A 25929-nucleotide genomic window follows, 5' to 3' on the forward strand; every position below is an offset into this window, starting at 1 on the left:
TCTGGAAATAGGGTTTGTAATTTGAAACTATTTCTGTGTCAATGTTATTGCAAAATGTTAATAAAAAAAGAAAAAGACATAATATTGTATTACCATTTATATAATTCTATTACACAGAGTGGTATTTTATTAGGTCGATTGCAATCCAACATACAGAAGCTCAACCATGTTTTTTCTTTCTTTTCATAATTTACAATGTTCAATTTAATTGTCAGAATATACCTACAGATGTGGGTCACCTGAATATAATTCTACAATGTACTAGGCAGCATTAGATTATACAAGTGTACCTAATGTAGCAGACATCAATTATGGTTTTATGGTGTTGTGTGAGCCAGATGTTCGTCATCAGTTTTCTCATTTTCTTTTACATATTTTTGATTGTTGAAGATGCTGTTCTTATTGCTTCTAGTGACTTTTACTTTTTTTGGAATTACAATGATCCCTGGAGCTCCCACCGAGGTTCCAGGTGTTATTAGTTCCCATTTCTTTCTTTTTCATCATTTATTTGTAAATAGCTGACAGAGTTTTTTTCAGACATCATCTGTGTTTAATGTGAGATTCTCAGTGAAGGGACCCCCCCCCCCCCCCGTATAACAGTCCCCATGGCAACAACACCCGGTCGCCAGTATTACGTCACGGCTGTTTTCTTTTGTCCACATAACATGCTGCTAAAGGAGACTTGACTGGTTTCTTGTAGTAAAACCAACATCAGAGTGAGTGCTGCTTTAAACGCTACCATTTCCTCTGACATTCAGCACGAGTTTGTTAAGTTCGAGTTTTCCAGCGCATTGAATTAAACATTATTTGGTGTCTCGAACTGCTGCTACTTATTAGCTTGTCGGCTAAGCTAGCCCAGGTATGCTTTGTGACTAGCATTTGGTTCTGCTAATAATGCAAATAGTTTTTATTGTAGGTGCATTTTGGTATTTCACGTTTTTGTTATTGTTAGTGTTTTTAGTTACTTATTGTGTGAGTCGTCCTTGAGGATCCACACAATGTCGTAATTTAAAGGGAATTACCAGTCAACACTAGCTACAATTAAGCTAACTACTTTGCTAGGCTAGGTGGACGAGGATGTGAGGAGGCGACACAACTGTAGTGACATTAACGTTGAATGTGTCATTAGTGTAGTTCTGTTGTACTCAAGCTTGTTAGTTCAAAAACTATTTGTGTCGTTAAGGACTTCAAATACTGCCAGCATACTTTGCTAGTAGTATTACAGCACAGTGAAGATTTTGGGTGCTGTAAAGGCGCAGCCGTGCTCATTGTTTGCTAACAGTCCGCTAGTACCAAACTCAGTTTGCTCGTGTGCAGCGTGTTTATTTCAGCGTCAAACACTGTTCCCATCCAAACCTGTGTTCACTCTTTCTGCTGTTCAGGATTAGTTTAGCGTCTGGATAGTGTAGGGGTATAATCGCCACACTCTATGGGGGAGACCGGGATCCGAATCCCGGCTGTGGCCTACCTCTAGTTGGGGTCATTAGGCTTATTGTGCCTTTGCCCTGTACCTTATACGTCGCTTTGGATAAAAGCATCTGCTAAATGTAAATCCATTGTAGTTTAACTTGGTTGTAGTCTGTGTTAAGATTTTGAAAATGTAAACAAATACTAGTCTCGTTTTTCCCACTGCCAGCGATAGTTCCCAAAGCTATAAAAGTCAAAAGAACAAAATGTTTTACTTTAAAAATCTAACATAATGTTTCCTAATCCCAAAACGGAAGTTATGTACATTTAGTGTTGCTCCAGATGTGGTGTACCCTCCTGGCCTCTGGGATAATGAAAGTAAGAATGGTGCTTTGCTAAGTCATTAATAAACTACTGCTGTCCTGCTAATGTAGCATTGGTACAGTATGAATCCATACAGTATGCTGCTCACATTGCACTGGCACATACTACTTCCCAGTGACATGCAAAATACTGTGACATATGACAGTGACTGGGGGAAAGTTTGTTCAGTTTGCTCCCTGACTTTTGTATAGAATGAAAACAAGAGCAGTTCCACTGACAGCAGCTGCCACTTCTAACCAGCAAGTATCCTACTGGGTAAAGCTAGTATCCTGTGCCATAAAGCTTTACATTAGTGAGCCAATATTGCAAATGTAATGAGGGACAGCTGTTACTAATGTAAAAAACCTTATACTTTACACTTAAGCCATCACTATATTATTGGGCCTAGTCCTAGCCACATATCAGCCCAGTATGGCCAGCAGGACAAGCTGCTACACAGTTTGACTACTGATCTCTGCTATGCCTCTAATAATTATCTTGGGTAACATTTTAATCACAGGTGTAATGAGTGTTTAAAAAGCGCTGCACTGCTTATTACTGTATTACAATTTTTATCCTGCAATATGGATGTTTCAGTTTACTCAAACTTTGTTTTCTGTTGTTTTGTTTTCTGCAATTCTCCTTCCTTAGTGGACCGCAGTTTGAAGCGTCGGCAGGTGAAGCCACTTGCTGCCTCCCTCTTAGATGCCTTGGATTATGATAGCTCAGATGACAGTGACTTTGAAGTGGGAGATGCCTCAGGTATGCATGATCCTTGAAATATCTAGTACCTGTAAACCTATAAAATATAAATTAAGTAATAAAAAGAAGAAATTGTGATCGTGGGCCTCTGCCCTGTACGCGTCCATACACTAGATCAGGAGTGATCTAATTTGCAGTGGGACAAAATTAAAAACTGGGACGAAGTCGTGGGCCCAACTCAATCTTTATTGTAAAATTAATTGTTGTTGTACATGTTTTCCCATCTGTGCATATATATAATGTTGAACCTTTTCATATGGAAACAAACTTTAGTTTTGCATAAACATTGAATCTGGAGCAAGCAAAGCTTAATATTATAAACAAATGAGAACTTAAATTTAAAATAAAACACATCAGTGTTTGTATGTGTTCATTTCTTATTTAGTCTCTATCTGTAGTCTTTCAAGTTCCTTATTAATGAAAATCTTTTTTCACAGACCAACAACGACTTGGCCTCTTTTATTTGTCCATTTTTTTTGGGGGGGGGTGGATTAAGTTTGTCCAATGTGACTGGTTGCATGGATGCTAATGATTGTCAACAGAAAAGGAGGGGGTGCTTGACGGTCTCGACTGACGTGCCTACGCACTAACAAACACTGGGATTTGTAGTATTAGAGGTGTGTGAGCTGTATACTGGACGGCCAGCTCTAACATGCATTTGATGTGATCTCGCGGGCCAAATATATTTACACCTGAGTTTGAGACCGCTGCACTAGATGTCTGTTTAATTCACTTTTTATCTCTGTTCTCAATAACTTGATTCAATTCAGAATACTTGGAGGACAATAAATCAATTTACCAATATAAACAATTAGGTAATAGTTTCATTCTCTGGGATCAGGATCTCAAGCCCTTAATTCACAAAGTGAAATAGTTAACATGTACCTGTGAGTACTGAACAGCAGCAGGGTCAATTTACAAACTCTCATCAACTCTGTCATTACGAAAAAAAAAACAGACTTTAAGTTAAGACTTTAACTGCCACTGCACTTTAGATGTTATTGTGTTGAAGAAAATCTAGATGTGCGTTTGTCTAACCATGACTGTGTATGTAGACCACTGCAAAACTGTCTAAAAGCTGAAATGTGACATCTAGACTATAATCAAAACTGAAGAAGCACAAACGCAACTGAAATAATGTCCCCACAAACAGAAGACTTTGGTGAACATGCTGACATGTTTTATATGAACCTTATGTTTACACAACAGGACTAGTTAAAGTTTACCAACTCCTCTTAACTCTGTTGGTGATAAGAATCTGTGAACTCTGTTTATTGTAGAAGCCAATAAGACTGGTGGTATCACTGTCTGTGTTTTCAGGCCAATGAGTCCAGAAACTGTCATGATACAAAGACAGCATCACCAGAGGAGAGCCAACAAAATTGTCTATGATTTTGCGGAGAAATTTCAGTGACCTCAGCTAGAGTGGAGGTGATGTGACCTCAGAGCAAACTGTGAAAGGAGTAGCAAATCAAACTTTTACATTTTCAGGAAGTAGAATCACACAAGACAATTTCAGCAGAAATTGTGCTTTGGAAACATCCAGATCGGGATGTGAGTCCCTGAATCTGTATGGATGACAGTTTTTTTCACTGTTATCTGTGTTCTGGGCACAGCTTACATTTTTAATAATCAGTTGACTATTGTATGCTTTTATTTGAATGGGGTTAATAAAGTCTTTTAATTTAAAAGTTGTAAGGCCATTAGTTTGTTTATATCACTATAACAGTAAAACAGTCTTGTTAACTAATCATAATTAACCATTCGTAAGCAGAATTCCTACTATATGTCGGTGCCCCATGTGTGTCTTATTTTGTTTTGTTTTATGGGTGTGTGTGGTGACAGGGGTTATGTTAATAGGACCCTTTTACCTTAATATTCATATATACTTCTCAATTATTTTCTGTTACACCCCCCCAGGAAGAACTAAACATTCAGGCCCCCCAGGAATAAATACATTTCTAATCTGGCTGATTAGAAAGATGCAAGGACACAGAGAGGATATGCATGTTCAAAATAATTAATGCAAATGTTTGTTTAAAAAAGAAAACAAAGTTTAGTGTTTTGAGATGGAGATGGTGATCCGAATTGCCTACCAAAAAAAGAAACTCTTCGTCTCATCTTTGTCTTGTCATAATTTTTGTTATAACAGTTTCTCAGTTACTGTTGTCATTACAGTTTAGTCATTAAACACAACTTTCATTGACAAAATTAACACTACATGCAGCAAAGGTTCTTAGCCATACTTGACCTGGGACACTTTTATTTACGTGGCATGTGCTGTAAATTGATTTTACTGTACTGTAACACAGCTGCATACACAAAGCACCTTTCAGATGTTGTAGTACCAACAAAGCCACTCTTCTGATTCACTTGTCATTGTATTGTGTTCCAATAGGATCAGATGGCACAGGCAATGGCAGTGATGAAGAACGGTCTAAAGCAAGTGCTGCAGGTTCAGAAAGTGACTCGGACAATGCTGAATCTGGAGACAATGGTATTGATGAGGTGGAGGCCAAAGATCTGGTTGCTGAGGACAACTTAACAGAAGATGAAGAGAAGACAAAACAACAGCCTTCTTCAGACAGTTCCAGTAAAGACAACCCCGCTGTCTCTCCACCCAAAGGTCGACGTAAAAGCAGGAAGGCATCAGGCCCTGAGCCTACTTCAGCTTCTGCTGCTGGGTCTACTGCAACATCTGGCTCTGGTAGTGTGAAAGCTGAAGAGTCTCAAGCCGAACCTAAAAAATGGAATTTCCGTCGGAACCGTCCCCTATTGGACTTCACCACCATGGAGGAGCTTAATGAGATGGATGACTACGACAGCGAAGATGATAATGACTGGAGACCCACAGCAGGGAAGAAGAAAGGCAAAGCACTCAGAAATCAGAAAGGAGGTGATGAGGAAGAGGATGCTGGCAGCGCTACTGACGACGACGATGATGATAATGATGATGACGATGATGATGACGAGGATGAGGACGATGGCAAGGAAGATGGTGATGACAACAACAATAACAGTAGCAGTGATAGTGACAAAGAGATGAAGAAGCTGAAGAAGAAAGCCAAGAGCACCAGTACTTTTGATGAAGAGCTTACCAATGACAGCATGTCCCAGGAAAAGGGTAATGATGTGAGTACAGTTCTCATTTCATAAGGACACACCATTTAGACAGTTTACTCTAAAGTGGATTTAACAAATCACAAATAAAAAAAAAACAATAAATAAATGTAGTGACAGACTGTCACTTGACTCTGTAGTTATCTGCAGCTCTTAAAGAAGCTTTTTAGTGATAAGAAATAGCTTATTTTAGCTTGTTTTTTTTTTGTTTGTTTTTTCATTTTATGGCCTCAACCTTGACTGCCTCATTTTAGCAGCAGAAAGATTTATTTCAACAATTTGTGTTCCAAAAATGTAAAAACCAATTGTACATCCTTACCTTTTTGCAGACAGTATGAGGACCAAACCACATGCAATGGAAGAAATTCCTTTAGACTATTAAATTACTTTTCACTATGCCTGTTCATGGTAGGGATGAATTGTTTACTGTTTTGGCTGTAAACCATGGTAAAATTACCAGTGGTTAGTATTTTAAACTGTTATTAAATTAAAACTGTGGTTGATACCAGACATTGAAAAAAAACTCCTGAAGGTTAAAATAATCTAGCATCAACCAAAGGTTAGCAACAATTCAATTCAATTCAATTTTTATTTGTATATCGCCAAATCACAATAGAAGCAATCTCAAGGCACTTATACAGTGTAAGGTTTAAGACCTTACAGGGTACAATTGGATAAAAAATGATATAGAAAACCCAACAATCCTATTTGAGCAAGCTTCAAGCAACAGAGAGAAAAAAAACCTCCCTTTAGAGGAAGAAACCTCCAGCAGACCCAGGCTCATGGTGGGCGGCCATCTGCCTCCACCGTTTGGGGTGAGTGGATTGTGCCATAAGAGATGGTCCAGAGTCACCTGAGCCATCTCTAAATTTAAGCTTTATAACAAAGCAAAGTTTTAAGCCTAGACTTAAATGTAGAGAAGGTATCTGCCTCTGCACCTGAACTGGGAACTGGTTCCACAGGAAAAAAACTTGATAGCTATAACAACAAGCAGCAAAAACATTGGGCAGGTCAACTGGATTCTGGCGATATACAGCTCCAGGCTGAGGATACCTGCAGAAAAGTAAAGAGAGCGGGAGATGGAGAGGAGGAAACAAAACCACAGGAGAGAGAAGACACAAAGTTAATGACATGAAATGGTGGCATTTTAATGGATAGAGGAGAGAGGAGACAAGCTCAGTGTATCAGCAGAGGTCCTCCAGCAGACTAACCTATAGCAGCAGAACTAAGAGATGGTTCAGAGTCATCTGATCCATCTCTAACTATAAGCTTCATAATCTTAAATGTAGAGAGGGTGTCTGCCTCCCAAACCTGAACTGGGAGCTGGTTCCACAGGAGAGGGGCTTGGTAGCTAAAGGCTCTGCCTCCCATTCTACATTTGGAAACTCTAGGAACCACAAGTAAACCTGCAGTCTGAGAACGTAGAGTTCTGCTTGGAAAATATGGTACTATGAGGTCTTTATTCCTGTCAGAACTCTGGCTGCAGCATTTTGGATTAACTGGAGGCTTTTTAATGAGTTATTGGGACAAACTATTATTAATGAATTACAATAGTCCAGTCTGGAAGTAACAAATGCATGGACTAGTTTTTCAGCATCACTTTGGGACAGGATGCTCCTAATTTTAACAAAGTGGAAAAAGGCAGTTGTATAGATTTATTTTATGTATGAACTTAAGGAGATATCCTGGTCAAAGATAACTCCGAGATTTCTTACAGTGTTACTTGAGGCCCAGGTCATTTACAGTAGGAATGTGATTAGACATCATGTCTCTGAGGTTTTTAGGACCAATCAAAATAACCTTTGTCTTGTCTGAATTTAGGATTAGAAAATTAGAGGACATTCTGTCTTAAGCATGCTTGAAGTTTGACTAATTGATTAGTTTCTGCTGGTTTCATAGATAATTATAGCTGGGTATCATCTGCATAGCAATGGAAATTTAGAGTGTTTAATAATAATATTGGCTAAGGGGGACATATATAGAGTGAAGAGAATCGGTCCAAGCATCATCATTAACATGTACAAAGTGGAATCTATGTGATAGATTCGATTATAACCACCCTAGTGCTGTTCCTTTCATCCTCTACCATGTTCCAGTCTGCGTAATAAAATATTGTGTTCTATAGTGTTGAATGCAGCACCAAGATCTAACAAGACAAGTATAGAGAGTAGTCTATTGTCTGATGCTAAAAGATCGTTGGATCTTAAAATCATTTAATGTCCAGGAAACCAAAAATGTCGTTGCTGCAATGTTTTTTTTCCTGATTAGAGCAAAGTCTAACTAACAAATTTGGATTTCATGACCATTATTCTGTCATCCATTATGCTTAAAAATGTATTGTTGTTCATTTTTGTTGTTTTGTGATGCACACCATTGAAATGGATACAATTAACAGAAGATAGGAAGAATCATGAGTGTTTAGGTGTTTTCAGACTTTTTCCTGCTAGTGTAATTAACAGCTGAGAAGATGGCACCATTTATATCAGTTTGAAAAAATTCTGGATGAGCAAAATGTGAATAACAATTGTTTCTTGTTACTCAGGTGTGTCCCATGAGATTAATTGATCTGTTACTAGCTCTAAATGTCTACTCTTGAGTTGTAGCCCTGGGTTTTGCATGCATTTGTTGTTAAAAATTTAATCAACATAGAAAACCAGAGACCTGTCTAAGGAAAAGAAGCAAGCCATTTTGAATCTCAGAAAAGAGTGAAAACAATCAGAGGCACTGCACAAACATTGGGCTTAGCCAATACAATGAGTAACATACACAGAATCAGTCAGCCAACGACAGCAATACCCAAAAATAGCAGTCAGTGACATCACCAACACACTCTTGGTGTACAGAAGCATTGCTTTGTCTGACAATTTACTAGGTCTGTCAATCTATTAACTGTTTTACCGATTAGTTGATCTAATCTAAACAGTTAATTAAAACAGTGCACAAACGGTACACACAGACTGGCACAGCACCATCAATCAATGTAGAATGCTCCCAACCTAAACACTTTTCTCAAACACTTATCCAGTGGAAATTCTAGGTAGCAGACAAATGACTTTATAGTTTTTGTAATGGGTTCAGCAGTTTTAAAGACAATATATATTAAAAAGCCCTCCCTACTAATACACAAAACTCTGGCTTTGCCATTTGTAACTGTTTATCTACAATAGCACCTGTGTGTTTTCTCTTCAAGAGCTCATTCTCCAGTTCTTTGTAATCTGATTATTTGAAGTACTCCCAAGACAAGTTGCTGTTGCAACCACCATGATTTTCTAAAACTGTAGTGTTGACTAGAGTCAACTAATGACTAGAGCCAAAAAAGACTGACATTAGTACATAGCATTGTGTGGTGATAATGAAGAAAAACATTTGTTCTATAAAAAACATTAAAAAATGTGATTTAAAAAAAACAAAACAATAGAGGAGAAGACTAGAAATACTTCTGATTGGTAGGAGCTTCATCATGCAAGTAAATCACAGACCTTAATCCAATAGAGAGTATGCACACACTTGACTTTCTCGCCGGACCACACCCCTCTTCACTGGGACTGAGGGAAAACTGCAAAGGAAGAAAACATGATTTTGGACAGTAATCCTTACAACTTATCAAAGACCTTGTAGCCCAGGGACAGTGACAACTTTCACAGCTGATTGACAAAGCTGTGAGAGAGACATGCAAACAAACTCCTTTTCACAGCGCAGAGTCTCTGAATTAAAGAACTATGCAGTGAAATGTGACTTATTTAGATGTCTATGGGGACACTTTGTGTTAGTTTCAGCTTTAGTCTGACTTTATTTTTAAAATGAGCGCACATAAATGTAGTCATTGATATGTGCCATGGAATCATGTTTCCTGACATCTGTTATATGTTACCAAATATTCAGTTTTCTAAAAGCTGAAATTCTGTTTGTTTCCATCATTTGATCTTAAACTTGAATGTCTTCAGTGTACATTAAATACATGAGTTGTCCTTGCCATTCCATTACTTTTGTAGGGTACAATGTTTAAAATGCACTTACTTTACAATTACTACTGTTTCTGTAAACAGGAGTTCTGTAGTGACATAGCAGTGCAAAAATGTAAAGCCCAATGGCCTCCTATGGCATTAGAGGATGCTATTGTGCTCTAGATTCTTGTTAGCTAGTAGAAAAGTTTATTTGTGTGTAGGAAAGGATTTTTCCTTTAATATTTTATTTTGCACATTTTATATCTTTATATGTGTGACACTGAGGCCTCAGACATCTTACAGTAACTCTGAGCTGACTTTATGAAACAGCTTAATTCTTTTTCAGGATTTTAGGCTTATTCAGTCTAGGTTTTCCCTGGATAGCTGTGTCACAATGAAACACCACTTTGCTCCACACAGCTTGTTCTGTTATTCACAGGCTGGGAAGCAACATCATTACAGCAAGTATACAGCAGCAAACAAAAATATACTTCTTGGGAATATTGAGAATGATGGATTTGAGAAGTTTTATGAAGTGCACTTCATCCTATAAAGCTTTAGTCTGAAACAGATATTGGAGTGTGGAATGTATCATAAATTGTTAAGTCTCTGAGTTATCTTTGACCAGGATATCTCCTTTACTTTAATAAATTACTTAAATAATTAAATAAATCTATACAACAGCCTTTTTCTCCCTGAAAAACATTGTTTAAGTTAGGAGGATCCTGTCCCAAAGAGATGCTGAAAAACTAGTTCATGCATTTGTTACTTTCAGACTGGACTATTGTAATTTATTATTAATAGGATGTCCTAATGCCTCCTTAAAAGTCCTCCAGTTAATCCAAAATGCTGCACCCAGAGTTCTGACAGGAATTTGCAAGAGAGATCATATTTCTCCTACGTTAGCTTCTCTCCATTGGCTCCCTGTAAAATCCAGAAGAGAGTTTCTAAATGTAGAATGGGAGGCAGAGCCTTTAGCTACCAAGCCCCTCTCCTATGGAACCAACTCCCAGTTCAGGTTCTGGAGGCAGTCACCCTCTCTACATTTAAGACTAGACTTAAAACTTTCCTTTTTTGTAAAGCTTATAGTTAGAGATGGATCAGGTGACTCTGAACCATCTCTTAGTTCTGCTGCTATAGGTTAGTCTGCTGGGGGACCTCTACTGATACACTTAGCTCCTCTCCTCTCTTCTTTCTTCTCTATCCATTCAAATGCCACCATTGCATGTCACTAACTTCTCGCTTCTGTAGTTGTACTTCCTGCTCTCTGTCTCCCTCTCTCACTGTACCTTTCTTCAGGTATCCTTGACCTGGAGCTGTATAGCTCCAGCTTGTTGTTGTTTTTGTTGCCTGCTGTTCTTTTTTCTCCCCTCTTTCTCTTTCACTCACCCCAACCGGTCGAGGCAGATGGCCGTCCACCATGAGCCTGGTTCTGCTGGAAGTTTCTTCCTTTAAAGGGAGTTTTTCCTCTCCACTGTTGCCTAAAGCTTGCTCAAATGGGATTGTTGGGTTTTCTATATGATTTTTTATGTAATTATACTCTGTAGTCTTACACTGTAAAGTGCCTTGAGATGATTTCTATTGTGAATTGGTGCTATACAAATAAAATTGAATTGAATTGAGTTGTTGGATCCTTGTTGAAATCAGAGAGATGGGCTGTTAATAAATGGCTTTACTATGGCTTTGTTTCCTGATTTTCAAGGATGCCTTGCTGGATCGGTCTCAAACCTGGAGCACTCAGCATATCCTCATCTGCTGCGTCTGTCTGGGAGACAACAGTGAGGATGCAGATGAGATCATCCAGTGTGACAACTGCGGGGTGACGGTACATGAAGGTATGCCGCAGAGTTAGTCCCACATATCTGTATATTAACATGCAGAGACGAAAAAGGTTGATGCAGTGGCAACACTACAAAATACCACACAGCCATGTTCATGGCAGACCTTTAAAGAGATTATAACAAATTTGTACGTGTGACTTTGTCAGTAGGCTTTTGACTTGTCTATTGAAGTACCTTACTGAAGGTACTGAATCTGAACTAAAAATTGTTCTTTTATTTATTGACATATGAACATTCAAACTGGAAACTAAAAAGATCTTAAGTGTGAATTTTTGGAACTAGATAACAGAGCCACACAGTCCTTTCTGATTGTTCAGAGGCTTTACAGAGTGATACCTCATACATTAGAATGTAGTCATTGGTAATATACAGCAGTGTTGTATTTAAGTCTGTCTGCATTTTTGGACAGCAAATCTCCAGTTTCAGAGTGCAAGGAAAATGTTAACTTGTTCTTTTGAAATTATAAAAAAAAAACATGGATGGCCAAATACACTTGGTCGGTCCACCCAAGTAAAGACTATTTGTGGGAAACCCTGATGCTTTTGTATCATCAGTCAGAGATAAATGTAATATTTGGGTATTTGGATTAGTCCTATTAAAATATGTTTCATAAATACAAGTCTTATAAATGATTAACCAGTCATTGACCACTCCCATTAATAATCAAAATTATGAAAATTAGTTGAAAATCTTATTGTATATATATATATTTTGGTACTCTCATATTAAAGATATAATACTAAATGGGTTTGTTATTTTATTATTATTGCATATTGAAAGGTGGTGTGCAATGCAGAGTTAAAAAATTGAGAATTCAGAATCAGAATTTTCAGAATTCAGAATTTATTATGCTGAATGGCCATTTTAATATAATTAGTGATGCATTAAAGGAACAATATTTAATGTAACTAAATAATAAAATAAGCATGATGTCAGAGATTAAAGAAACATGGTAATATAAGGTTATATAATGTAATATTGTCTGACAACAAAGCTACATCCTGTATGCTCTCTTTCAAAATCTTTGTTCTGGTGTGGAACATCTGTTTCTGTTTTGGCCTATGTAATCTTGCCAAATGCCCATTTGCCCAGTAACACCTGCACACCATGGGTTGCCAGACATGAAACAGCTTAAAGAATAGAGGATCACCCACTCATGCGTCAAGCTAATAATGTTAGAACATGATTTATAATTTGCAAACAAAAACACTGTAAATGCATACATTAGTTGACCAACTTAACATACTGTGGACGCATCAATGCTTGTCTCACATTTGTTTGTGTACGTTTAAAATGTCTTTTATGACATGCATACACACACACACACACACACGAAAAGGATGGGAACTGTCCTAATCACCAATTCCCCATAAGTAGACAGGAGATATTAGGAGCAGATCTTAAATTTATCTTGTTAATTTTGTTGGTTGATATTTTCTTCCTCTGAAAAGAGACAGAAGGAAGACTAAGTGGTTAGCAGTGCAGGTTTGAGAAAGAGGAGGCAGCACTTGTGGCCAGTTCTTATCTTCCTCTCCAAGGACATGAATTGTGTTCCATTTTGCTGGGCACTAAAATTGAACAGTGAAACTTAATTCTAGCAATATGTTTGGCATTCCTGTGTGCTTGTGCTCACAATAGATACAGCAGATCTGTTGTGTTGTTGAAGGTTCAATTCGATAGCCTAGTTATTGGTTTCTTTTTTGTCCATAGTTGGCTTCAATAATTATTTTAATTTACTTACAGAGAATATTTTCAGTAGTGTTTAGTAATAGCAGTAGTGGTAGTAGAGTACTCATCCATCTGTTAATTCATTCATGCTTTACTCCATTCATCCATTTGTTATACAGTATATACTCCTTATCCTGTAAAGGCTTACAGGGGTACTGGTGCCAATTCCAGATGAGTGTGAGAGGAATTTACCTAAAAAAAACAAAACAAAAACAGCAAGACAAACATACTTGTATTTCCACATCACAGTTTTATGCCACTGCCAATCAGTGAAGTTGCAGTTGTGTCCATGCTTTTTCTAAAATTGCTATTCCAAATTCAGTTTGGACACCGGAATTATCGTCAAGTCTTGACTTGGCCACCCTAAAACCCAAATTTTGTTTTTCTGAAGCCATTCTGGTGTGTGTTTTGGGTCATTGTCCTGTGGCATTACCCAACATCTACAGAGTTTCAGGTGACATACAAACATTCACATTATTAAGTTTTTGATACACTTGGTAATGTATCTGCCCCCCCCCCATCACTGAAAGCTGGCCAGGCCATGATACGACAAAGCAGGTCCTAATCAAGATGTTTCCTCCACTACTATACTTTATGGTTGGGTTGATGTTTTCATGATGAGCTGCTGTGCCCTTTTTATGCCAAAAAATATAACAGTGGAACTAACTGACAAAATAAGTTGTTTTAAAATCACTACAGTACATTACAGTATAGTGACATCAGAAAGGATTCAGACCCCAATACTTCATGCATATGTCACTGTATTGCAAGTTTTGGTTTATTAATTTAAATTAATAAAATAGTTTTGTATACACACAGTAATCCATTATAACAAAGTGAAAAACATTTGAAATCAAACCTGAAAATATTGTCATTTACAAATCAATTAAAAAGGTATTCAGACCTTTAATTCACTTTCAAGAAGACACTTTGGCAGCATTTACTATTTCAAGTCTTTCTGGGTAAGTCTCTTAAAGATTTGCATACCTGGATTTGGGCAGTTAATTCCATTTCTTTCTGTCAGATTCTCTCAAGCTCTGCCAGATTGGATGGGAAACGTCTGTGAACTGCCATCTTCAGTTCTTTCCACAGATGCTCTACTGTCGGCTGTCCTTCTGGCAGGTTCTCCTATCTCTGTAAAGGACATCAGAACCTCTGTTAGTGATTGATGGTTTCTATTGTCTGAATACTTATTCAAAACATTTAAAAGCACGTTTTCACTTGTTATTCTGATGTGTCATTTTATCCACTTAAACTGTAATCTACAGCACAGTGAACTGCACAGAACTTAAGAGAGGTCTTAATATTTTCTTAAGCCACTGTATATTACTTGCCTATTTGATAAAGAGTGTTTGCATGGTGGCTGTGCTGCCCAGTTTTTGTAATTGTGAAGTGCTTAGTCATTCTTTGATACTGCAGTGTGATCTACAAATCTACAGGTTTCAGCGATTTACTTTTATTTTGAAGAGATTTGGATTCACTCTGAGATCTAGATATGCAGATGGATAGCCAGGCTTCTTTGACCAAGCATTGAAAATATCTAAATGGTAAATGTTCTGCACTTATATAGTGCTTTTCTAACTAACTGGTACTTAAAGCTCTTTACACTGCATCTCATTCACCCATATGAACACACCGAAGGCAACTTGGGGTTCAGTATGTTGCCCAAGGACACTTTGGCATGTGACATGGCAGCAGGGAATCGACAACTGCTCTACTTGAGCCACAGCCACACCCATATTTCAGTTATGTGCTACAATAAGCACAAAAGAGGATCTTTTTGTTACTCAGGTTACAGCTGTTCAAATGTGTATGGTAAAACCTGGTTGTCGTAGTTACAGAGGCACTGTTGTTTTTACATATTATTATTACTCAAAGGTTTAGTTGTGATTAAGCAAAAATGCAAAATCATGCTACCCTAACCCTAGCTTCCCAAATGTATGAATTTGCTCATTAGATTATAAATAAAACATTGTGTAGTTCTGATACTGCTCCCTTAATGCAGTTATGACTTGCTGAAGAATGTAAACCATGACGTGTTCAGTTTTTCCTACATGTGTAGTGGAGCATTTGACATATTTCACAAATGCCTTCTTATTAGCCGAATGAGACATTCAAAGTGATTCCAAACATTGCCAAATTGTACCTGAAAAATAACATGTTCTGTGTATGGGTACACAGAATTAATTCTATGTCATGTTAGATAAGGTCTTATTTTCTACATACAGAACTTTTGCATCTGGGCATTTGTGAGGTTTATTTTCACTATCACTATAGTTATTGTGGTGTCTGTACTTTGACAGCTTTTGCGTATTTGCTTATATGGGTACTGGTGAGCTGGGTAATCCTACTATAAAGATAAGTACTTGTAAAATGCTCTTTTTATCAAAGTGCCTTGTTTAATGTTAAGGTTAAACATGAGGAAGAGATAAGAGGTGAATTGTCAGTATCTGTAACTTTTGCTAGGAATCTTGCTGTGCAACTCCACTGCTTCTTTTTATTCTTGCTCTTCCACCGAAAAACCATCTCACTCTCTCAGACGAGAAGAAAAGTGAGTCCAACATGAAAGATACTTGCACAAGACTGTGAGATCAAAGCGAGAATGAGTCCACAAGGCAAGCATAACACAGCACCTTGTTCTTACTGGCCTGCCCTTTGACTGTCAGACTCTTGCCAGTGATATGGGTAGACATGATTTTCATACCACAAGTTTTACCTTTGCTTTTCTTTGCCTTTGTAAGTACCAAATAAGACCCTTTTTGTCACTTACATTTATTTATGCAATCACTTTATTTGTTCAGTTTAATACAAGGAAATATACAGTATACATGTTGTTCATGTTCTCAATAATTTTTTGACTTTTCCCCACTTTCAGTGTCACTGTGCCCTAGTGTAAATTACATTTTTAATACAATAATTTGCTGCAGTTGGATTCTGTAATTTTTATAAATCGTTATTCAAACATACTATATATATACCCTATATGTTACTCCAGTGTTTACCATATATAGATGTCTCCAAACACAGTCGGTGTATACATTCGCTTAAATTGATTGATTTTAAACAATCATTCACTAACAAAAAATAAAGTAATCATGGCATATAAATTAATTTTGGATTTCATTACATACTTCTGGTTGACAGCATTTATACTGTTAACTTCTTCCAAAAGACCTGATGGGTAAGAAAACAGCCTTTTCTTTATTATAGAAAACTGAAAGAACGTAAGCTCAGGGAAAGACTAATGGATTTCTTGCAACTCGGGGTCGAATTTTGCACTGCCTATTAAAAAAAAAATTGGATATGAGAGAGATGGTTTGAACATTTACTGCCTTAACATTCACCAATTTAACATTCACCAATTTAAAACCCTATTAGTTGTCGTTGTTATATAAGTAAGCTATTGTAATATGTAATATATATATATATATATATATATATATATATATATATAAATTCTATACATTCTATGTTCATATTTAAAAAAAAAAAAAAAAAAAACGCTCGGTGAACGACGTCTGGTGGTACCAGCACCACACAGTCGACACCAAGGAAAACTCTTCAGCTCAGTGATCACATGATAGTGGAATGAGCTGCAGAACGCTGCACGCTCAGCCACCTCACTTGCAATATATAACATATAATATAAAACTGCAGAAAACAGAACTCTTCCACATCTTCCTTTGCACTTAAAAAAACAAACAAAAAATATATATACTTTTCTGCTCTTTTGCACTCGCATCTCTCGAAACAGTAAACACTTTTTTGATAGCACTTTGCTTTGATGTTTTTTCTCCTTGACTTAGATTTTGCTTGCTTGCCTTGTTCCTCACTTGTAAGTCGCTTTGGATAAAATCGTTTGCTAAATGACTAAATGTAAATGTAGATACATTTATTTATTTTACACTTCAGAATTTTATACATAAATTTTATTCAGCTAGTTAATTCATATACATAGCTGAAATAATCTAAACATAAAGCCAACAAACTTAAAAAATCGTTAAAAATCTCTATAATTCAGCCAATAATGGTTCTACGTTGATGGGCTTCATATTGATGGGCTTCATATTCTTATATGCATTATATCTATCTATCTATCCAAAATATCCAGTTTGTTGAATTCATTCAGTGTGAGTAGATATGTCCTCTTTTGTAACAGATAGGACATACTTTTATGGTATACTGAACTATTAAACTATTAACGACAGAAAGCATCATGCTGCAGTGTCTCTGTTATGAATGCATCTTGAGCTTTGATAGCGATACCATTGATACTAATTGTAAACCATAGTATTATCTCACTCTTACCCCACTATTACCTGGTTTCCAAAATACCACCCCATTATTACTCTGTTATTACTGGGCTGTAAAGTAAAGTTTCCTCTTTTTTATGTGCCGTCAGATTAATGGCTAACTGGTTCTACTTCTACTTTTTTTTTTTTTTTTTTTTTTTTTTTTTTTTTTTTTTTTTGCCAAGCTCGTCATTTCTGACAAGAATAATCCTTCCTTCAGGGATTATGAAGCTTTCCTGTAGTCATCACTTTTTTGTCAGCTTAGCCCCTATATTAACCAGCAACCTGCAGCTTAACAGTCTGAGCTTTGTATCTCAGTTCAAATGGAACACCGAAGATTTGTTCCATGGTTCAGCCAGAAGTCAGTTATGGCAACATGGTGGACGTTGACAACCTCCAGTTCAACGGTTTAAAGCCCAATCTGTAAAGATGAAGCATCCAACTGTGGCCAAAGATGTTCCATTAATACTTTCCTTTAAGCAAAAAACCTTGTGTAGAACTATATTGTAGCTAACATTCTGTCCTTACCACGTGCTGTGAAGAAAATTTTAGATAATAAAAACAATAATAGAAATTACATACTTTATTGATCCCCTTGAGGAATTTGTTGTTGGTATGACTATGACTGATTTGCCCAGGTTGAGAAACCAGTTTTATTGGTTTATGCTTCCCTTAAGTTGATTTCAAGAAGAAACCAGAAGCCCATAAAACCGTTATACATATCCATAGCTTCTGAAGAGAAAATTAGTGATTCTTCATGACACACAGCAAATTGTCTCTCAATCAGAAAAGAACATGAACCTACCAAAGTGTATGTAGCTGAATAAACAACTCTGCTGTCTGCCCCAGTATTTGTTTTCAATGGGCTGTCCAGCTCTGCAGTGTGGCACACACTGATGGGCATGCAGAATACTGAGCTTTTGATTTGCAAGTCTTTCCCATTGCTCAAAAAGCCTGAAGGGTGGTTGACTGAATTAGGAGTTAGTGTTATCTCCCTGAAGAGTAGAGAGTACTGATTGCTGCCCTCATTGGTAGTGAGGAGCACGTTTGCCTGGTGTAATAGCTGCCATAGAAACCACATCAGCCACATAATTGTTTAGGCAATCTCAGAAAATTAAGAGGACAATATTGTAATGCTTATGCTTGGCTTCTTCTTGCTTCTTCCAGGCTATTTTTTTTTATCAAATGTTAAATTTTGGCTCTGTAGTTTTTTAAAGATCGACAGCTTTGGACTAGAGACCCATTGGGTCTATTTCTAGTAAAAAGAGGGAAAGAGGAAAAGATTTCAGCTGACCACATGGTTTCATATAATAGAGTACAGTAAACAATATTTATTCTTTTTTGTGTTAAGGGTGCACATTATTAAGCAATACCATTATGTAACAATGGGTTCCAACATTATTTTCTAATTTTCCATAAATTTGCCCTGCCTGCTTCCTGTCAAACGTTTTAAAAGAAACATGAGTTATGCTAATGCTTTAGTCCAATCGTTGCAAGCAGCAAGCAAGATATTAGCCCTGACTGCCTGTCGGACAACACAAACTCAACTTATCAGTCCAACCTGACTGAAATGGATTTAACAAACAAATGTAGTCCCTACAAGCAAATGTTAAATACATATAAACCTATGTGGGTTTCATGAATTGCGAAACAGTAAACCTCATTGTGGTGAGCCCACTATCACCACCAGACATCTGTTTATGATATTCCATAAAAGACAAGGAAGGAGCGTGTCCTTCTTCTTCTTCTTCTGTTAATGTCTTGTGGTAGTGAAAAGGAAAGCAGAAAAACTAAGGTCTTGACTCTATGGAATCATCTCTTCATAATAGTTTTAAAAGAGGAGCCTCTCCTATCGCTGACAGAAATTATAATGAAGTAGGTTAAGGGAATATAGTCTTTCTTCTAGTAACACAAAGTTAGCAAGGATATTTTTTATTGCAAACGTTCTTTTGTTTGTATTTATACATTTTTCCTAGAGGTTATTATCATAATAATAGTGGTACACATTTTTATGCAAAAAAAGTGTCATTTTGCGATATGAAATGTGTGATGCATTTAAATTCTTTAGCGTGCAGAAGAACAATACAAGCCGAAAGCCTAGAGCAAGAGCAGCATATGAGGAAAAGATCATTACGAAACCATGCCACCTTGTTTTTAAATCAGAGTCCAGCTAAAGTCTGACTAACTGAAAATGAAACTAACCCAAAAGTAACTTGTAGAAATCTAAATAAGTCAAATAAGAATAATTTTTTTTATTCAGTTTGTGCTGTGTATCAACTGTCTCTCTCTTCACTTTTCTCTCATCTGCCCTGTGCTGTCACTTGGCAGCTACACAAGCAAAAACAAAAGGGTCGGATAGCAGTATGCATGTAAATTCTACTTGTTTTCTTTGAGTAATCTCGTTAGTTGGGTAACTTTAAACGCAGTGGAGGACAGCCATGGGAAAAAAAAAAGATGGAATATGCTCTTCATTTAGTTTGTGCTAATAAATGCGGTTGCCTAAAGGCTGCAGTCATGGACTAAATGACAGATATCAATCAAATATCTAACTTTTTTGTTTACTGTGCCTCTGAAAACAATGAATGAATGTCCTCCTATTGACCTATATTTCTTATTTCTTTATGAGAGTCACTGACATGGAAAACAGGAGGACTGAAATTATCTTGAATGCACAGTTTAAGTGATATTGAAATACCAACAATTCCTTTCTGTGTTCTTAGGGTGTTATGGTGTGGACGGCGAAAGCGACTCAATCATGAGCTCAGCATCTGAAAATTCAACAGAGCCTTGGTTCTGCGATGCCTGTAAGAATGGAGTGACACCCAGCTGTGAGCTCTGCCCCAACCAGGATGGCATCTTCAAAGAGACAGATGCCGGGAGGTGGGATACAGTAGCACACTGACCTGGTGGTCAGTTACCATTTACGAGAGGCAGTGAGTGGAACGTGTTCAGAAACAAATATTACCTAATGATCTTAGCTGGTTGAAATGCTGCACTCAGCCAAAGGCTATCTAAATAGTTCATATATTCAGTGCAGTGAAGAAAAAGGAAGTTGGATTATGGAGGAGAGAGAGAACTGGGAGATGATTGAGAGAAGGGGATGGAGGGAGGAGAAGAGATAGAAGAAGAAGAAAAGGAGTGAGAGAAAAGAGTGTGTTATGTGAAGCGTGGAGACTTCAGCCACGTTATCGCTGATAGTGCTCCTCAGCCAGGCTGCACCCGAATTTACTACTTCACTAGAGCATGAAAAACACAGCAAATTAAACTGTGAAGCGGTTGCTTGCTGGAGATGGATATCTTTATATTGGACTTTGGATTCTCTTCCCTTAAGTCTGCATTTGAAATTGTGTTACACCAAACTGTTGCCAGAGTCTGGGGCTACATAAATCTATGAATCCATTTCTTTTTGAAGTGTTTGAAAAACTCACTGCAGCCAATTTCTTATTGTTGTTGTGGCTTTAATTCTCTACACCTAATGCCAAACTTAACTGCAGCCATAGATTTAATCAATGTTATGTTCTTGAAATCAACATGCACAAATTCATACTGAAATCAGTGAGCTTTTTATGTTTAAATTTTATCTGGTCATGATTTTTATACTAATGTGTTCTAATTTTATGTAATTTTATGATGTTTTTAGATGGGTCCATGTGGTTTGTGCACTTTACGTTCCTGGAGTGGCATTTGGAGACATTGATAAACTACGACCAGTGACTCTCACAGAGATGAATTATTCTAAATATGGGGCCAAGGCAAGTACTCTTGTACATACAGATTTAGATTTTACTGACATATTTAATATGCTGATCAACCTACTGCACAACCAACACTGAGATTTTGTGGTAGATAATATTCCAATCCATTCATCCATCCATCTATCCATCGATAATTTTAACAGCTTTTTCTCAAAAGTGTCGTGTGGGATGCTGAAGCCTATCCCAGCTGTCACTGGGGATGAGGCAAAGTATACCTTGGACATTCACACATTCAGTTGGCAATTTAGAGCCAACTGCCTAAAGAATATAATTTAGCTGTATATAGCCTTTATATTTTAATTTAATCAATTTATGTATCATGTTAGGTGATGTAACTGAAAAAAAACCCCTAAAAATCTTAAGTCAAATAAGAGTACTTTCCCCTGCTGAAACAAGTTAGTCTAAATGGTAAATGGTCTGCACTCACATAGCACTATTCTACCTAACTGGTACTCAAAGCACCTTTACACTGCATCTCATTCACCCATTCACACACACACTCACACACCGATGGCAGAACTGCTATGCAGCTGACCTGACTCACTGGGGGCAACTTACGGTTCACTATCCCATGATTGGTAGACGACTGCTCTACGCTCCAAGCCACAGCTGCCCAGTCTGTTAGTTTGTGACATGTAGGCAGGTCTGGACAACTCACAAAAGAGTGCAAGTTGTAGAGAATTGGTGAAGGCCACAGATTCTTTTAAATCACTTGTATTAAAACCAATCTGTTCTTACATTTATTTCTTGCATGAGTCTGAAAATCTTTCTTTACTTAGTGAAAGAAAAATTCATTGTTTAGAGTGGATACATGTGTTCTGTGACCGGATGATTAAAAAAAAACAAGCACATTTTGCAGAAGTAGCCTATGTAATGATGGACAAGTAAAACTCACCCTTCAGTGTTTCTTAATGTTGCAGCTACAATTTGAACTTGAACAACTTCCTGTTGTATTGCAAGTAGGAATGCAGTTTCTGTGAAGATGCCCGCTTTGCCAGGACTGGTGTGTGCATCAGCTGCGATGCAGGAATGTGTCGGTCTTACTTCCATGTCACTTGTGCACAGAGGGAGGGTCTTCTGTCTGAGGCTGCTGCAGAAGAGGTAACGGGAGCAGCATAGATAGTCAACATACAGCTGCATTTAACTTAATTAGGAATGAAATCCATTAAATAAATAGTGTGAACAGAAGTGAAGCAGTATTCACACAACTGAAATTTTATGGCACAGTTGCAGAACACTAAAGGAAACACTAATCATGTCTTTGTCTCGCACTTTATCTCTGTTCTCCTAACATAGGACTTTCAAGATGAAGTACTTTAAATACTACTTACATTAAGTTGTAAGGATTTCCATTGAAACCTCTGCCATGCTTGAGTGTTGGCATTCTTAGATCTACATATGATTGTCAGGACAACAGATTGAGGAGGTTATTTTCTTTGTGCTAATATCTAAACACTTTACAGACAGGGACATATTTTATCTGAAGTATGGTTATGTTGTTAATTTTTTTGATATTATATACAGATTAGGTAGAGCTACAGTAATAGAAACATTGTTAATGCAGAAAACCCTTAAAAATATCAGAAAATGTGAAACTGTTCGCTGTCCTTCTTTTATGTAACTGCAGATTCTGACTTCAGTCTGACCTGTCCAACAGCAGGCAGGCAGAGACATTAAAAGCATGTTTGAGTTTGCATTAAGTGCTAAGCCGTTTCTCTAGAATTACATGAATTGGTCATAAAATGTGCTCCGATCTTCATCTAACTCACAACAATACAAAAACACAGTCTGCTGAAAATAATAGTACACCAACATTATATGTTTTCATGTTTTTATTGAACATAACATGTAAACATTCACAGTGCAGAGTGGAAAAAGTATGTGAACCCCTAGCCTAATGACTTCTCCAAGAGCTAATTGGAACCAGGAGTGAGCCAACCTTGAGTCCAGTCAGTGTGATGATATTGGATGTGTTGCTAAAAGCTGTCCTGCCCTTTAAAAACACACACCAGTTTTGGGTTAACTGTTGCAGCACTGTTGCTACTCTCCTTAGGCGTGGTCGTACTGTAAAGATGACTGCAAGAGCACAGCGCAGAATGCTGAATGAGGTGAAGAAGAATCCTAGAGTGTCAGCTAAAGACTTACAGAAATCTCTGTCACATGCTAACATTTTTGTTGACACGTCTACAATAAGGAAAACATTAAACAAGAAAGGAGTACATGGGAGGACACCACGGAGGAAGCCATTGCTGTCCAAAAAAAACACCGCAGCACATTTGAAGTTTGCAAAAGAGCACCTGGATGTTCCACAGCACTACTGGCAAAATATTCTGTGGACAGATGAAAACAAAATTGAGTTGTTTGGAAAAAATACACAACACTATGTGTGGAGAAAAAAAGGCACAGCACACCAACATCAAAACCTCATCCCCATTGTAAAACATGGTGGAGGGAGCATCATGGTTTGGGGCTGCTTTGCTGCCTCAGGGCCTGGACGGATTGTTGTCATTGATGGAAAAATGAATTCCAGAGTTTATCAAGACATTTTGCAGGAAAACGTAAGACCATCTGTCACCAACTGAAGCTCCACAGAGGATGGGTGATACAACAGGGCAATGACCCAAAGCATACCAGTAATTCAACAAAAGAATAACTTCAACAGAACAAAATACACCTTCTGGAGTGGCCCAGTCAGAGTCCTGACCTCAACCCGATTGAAATGCTGTGGCATGACCTTAAGAGAGCCGTTCACACCAGACATCCCAAGAATATTGCTACACTGAAACAGTTTTGTGAAGAGGAGTGGTCCAAAATTACTCCAGATCGTTGTGCAGGTCTGATCTGCAACTACAGGAAACGTTTGGTTGAGGTTATTGCTGCGAAAGAAGGGTCAACCAGTTATTAAGTCCAAAGGTTCACATACTTTTTCCACTCATAACTGTGTTTACATGTTATGTTCAATAAAAACATGAAAACATATAATATTTGTGTACTATTATTTTCAGCAGACTGTGTTTTTGTATTGTTGTGAGTTAGGTGAAGATCAGAGCACATTTTATGACTATGTTATGATTAAACAACTAATTTAACCTTTTTGTACAAGGACCTTCAGTATTTTGATCAATTACCTCCTGAAAAATAAGGCGTGTCAGATCAAGTAGGAGACAGCTGTTCTTTCAGTATGTCATGCATATTTAGTAAACATTTGCTGCAAGGTTTAAATAAATTGAGATTGAGATTTTTTGGGGGGAAGGCACTGTCTCAGTTAATACATGCTTGTTTAAATTTTTTCCTTTCTTAGGATATTGCAGATCCATTTTTTGCATACTGCAAACAACATGCAGACCGCTTTGACAGAAAATGGAAAAGGAAGAATTATTTGGCCTTGCAGTCTTACTGTAAAGTCTCTCTACAGGAAAGAGAAAAACAGCTTACACCTGAAGCTCAGGTAATGTCTCTTCATATCAGCTGTACCAGCCAAACCATTACAACAGTTACTAAACATGTACACCAGTGTTGATTTGCAGTACAGTTCGGCAGCATTGCAAATTACAACTTTCAAAAGTCCCTATTTGCCAGAGTGCTAGGTATACCTCATAAACTGCCTGTACATGTCAGTACATATGAATGTACACATGGCAATGTTATGTTGTAACTACTTAAATGTTGGGATCTATAATTGAATGAACAAACAAACAAAGTGTGTTTCAGATGACAGTTTACTTCCAGCTTTGTGGTGGTGGTGGCTCATAAGATTAAAATGTGGGATGATCTCTAACACGTTTGTCCCACTGACAGGCTCGAATCACCACCCGCTTGCAGCAGTACCGGGCAAAAGCCGAGCTGTCCAGGAACACCCGACCTCAGGCATGGGTGCCCCGAGAGAAGCTTCCACGACCTCTGACCTCTAGTGCCTCAGCCATCCGGAAGTTGATGAGGAAGGCTGAGCTGATGGGCATCAGCACTGACATTTTCCCTGTGGATACGTCTGACGCCAACGCCAGCATGGATGGGCGCAGGAAACACAAGCAGCCTGCTCTCACAGCAGACTTTGTCAATTACTATCTAGGTGAGAATGCTCATATTCAGCTGCTGAAATTCATACGGAGACCCTTGGGGTCAATGCTTGTTTTAGTGTGTTTAGTCTCAGCTCTATTCTATTTTAAAGCATGAATTCAATATGATATGAGCTGTTCAGAAGGAATATTAAAGTCAGTTATCCAAATTGTGTGTGTGGGGATTAGAGGTTAAAGGAATATAGTGAGAGGATCCCCATGTTGTGGGGTTTGAATGCACCACCAAATCACGGTTAAATCATGTTAGAAAGGCTTTAAAAATATTATCATCACTATTCATGAACAGTTAGATTATATTAGATTAGATTCAACTTGATTATATGATACTTAGGTATATGTGTAGGTACAAGGCAATGAAAATACAGTTTAGCATCTCACCAGTAGTGCAATAAGCAGTAAAGTGCAGAATAGACAGTGTCTGCAGTATGTGCATGATGAGCACTCTAATGGACATAATGTACATGTCATGAAATGTAGACTGATATCCCAATGTTCCTGCTGGTTGTTTGATGTAAACGTGAAGAATTTTAACAGATTGCTGTTTAAGTTTTAAAAATACATTTAAAAAAATTGAAAATAAACAAAGTTTTGGTAAAAGGGTTAACGTTAGCGTTAAGAATACTGATTATTGAATTATACAG

The 25929-nt window shown here is 37.5% G+C and overlaps 1 protein-coding gene across 3 annotated transcripts in view; it reads left to right on the forward strand.

Moving 5' to 3' along the window:
* The first annotated feature begins 624 nt into the window (after positions 1-624).
* Positions 625-25929, forward strand: part of phf14 (PHD finger protein 14) — an 87871-nt gene continuing 62566 nt past the window's right edge. For all 3 annotated transcript variants that reach the window (XM_026347517.1, XM_026347518.1, XM_026347519.1), the window contains exons 1-9: positions 625-716; positions 2422-2532; positions 4931-5664; positions 11299-11431; positions 20178-20337; positions 21098-21209; positions 22176-22313; positions 24514-24660; positions 25011-25281. In XM_026347517.1, coding sequence (XP_026203302.1) covers position 716; positions 2422-2532; positions 4931-5664; positions 11299-11431; positions 20178-20337; positions 21098-21209; positions 22176-22313; positions 24514-24660; positions 25011-25281 — 1807 coding nt within the window. In that variant the 5' untranslated portion in view covers positions 625-715. The remainder of the gene's footprint in view (positions 717-2421; positions 2533-4930; positions 5665-11298; positions 11432-20177; positions 20338-21097; positions 21210-22175; positions 22314-24513; positions 24661-25010; positions 25282-25929) is intronic.

This window comes from Anabas testudineus, chromosome 11, assembly GCF_900324465.2.
Source record: "Anabas testudineus chromosome 11, fAnaTes1.2, whole genome shotgun sequence".
NCBI lineage: Eukaryota > Metazoa > Chordata > Actinopteri > Anabantiformes > Anabantidae > Anabas > Anabas testudineus.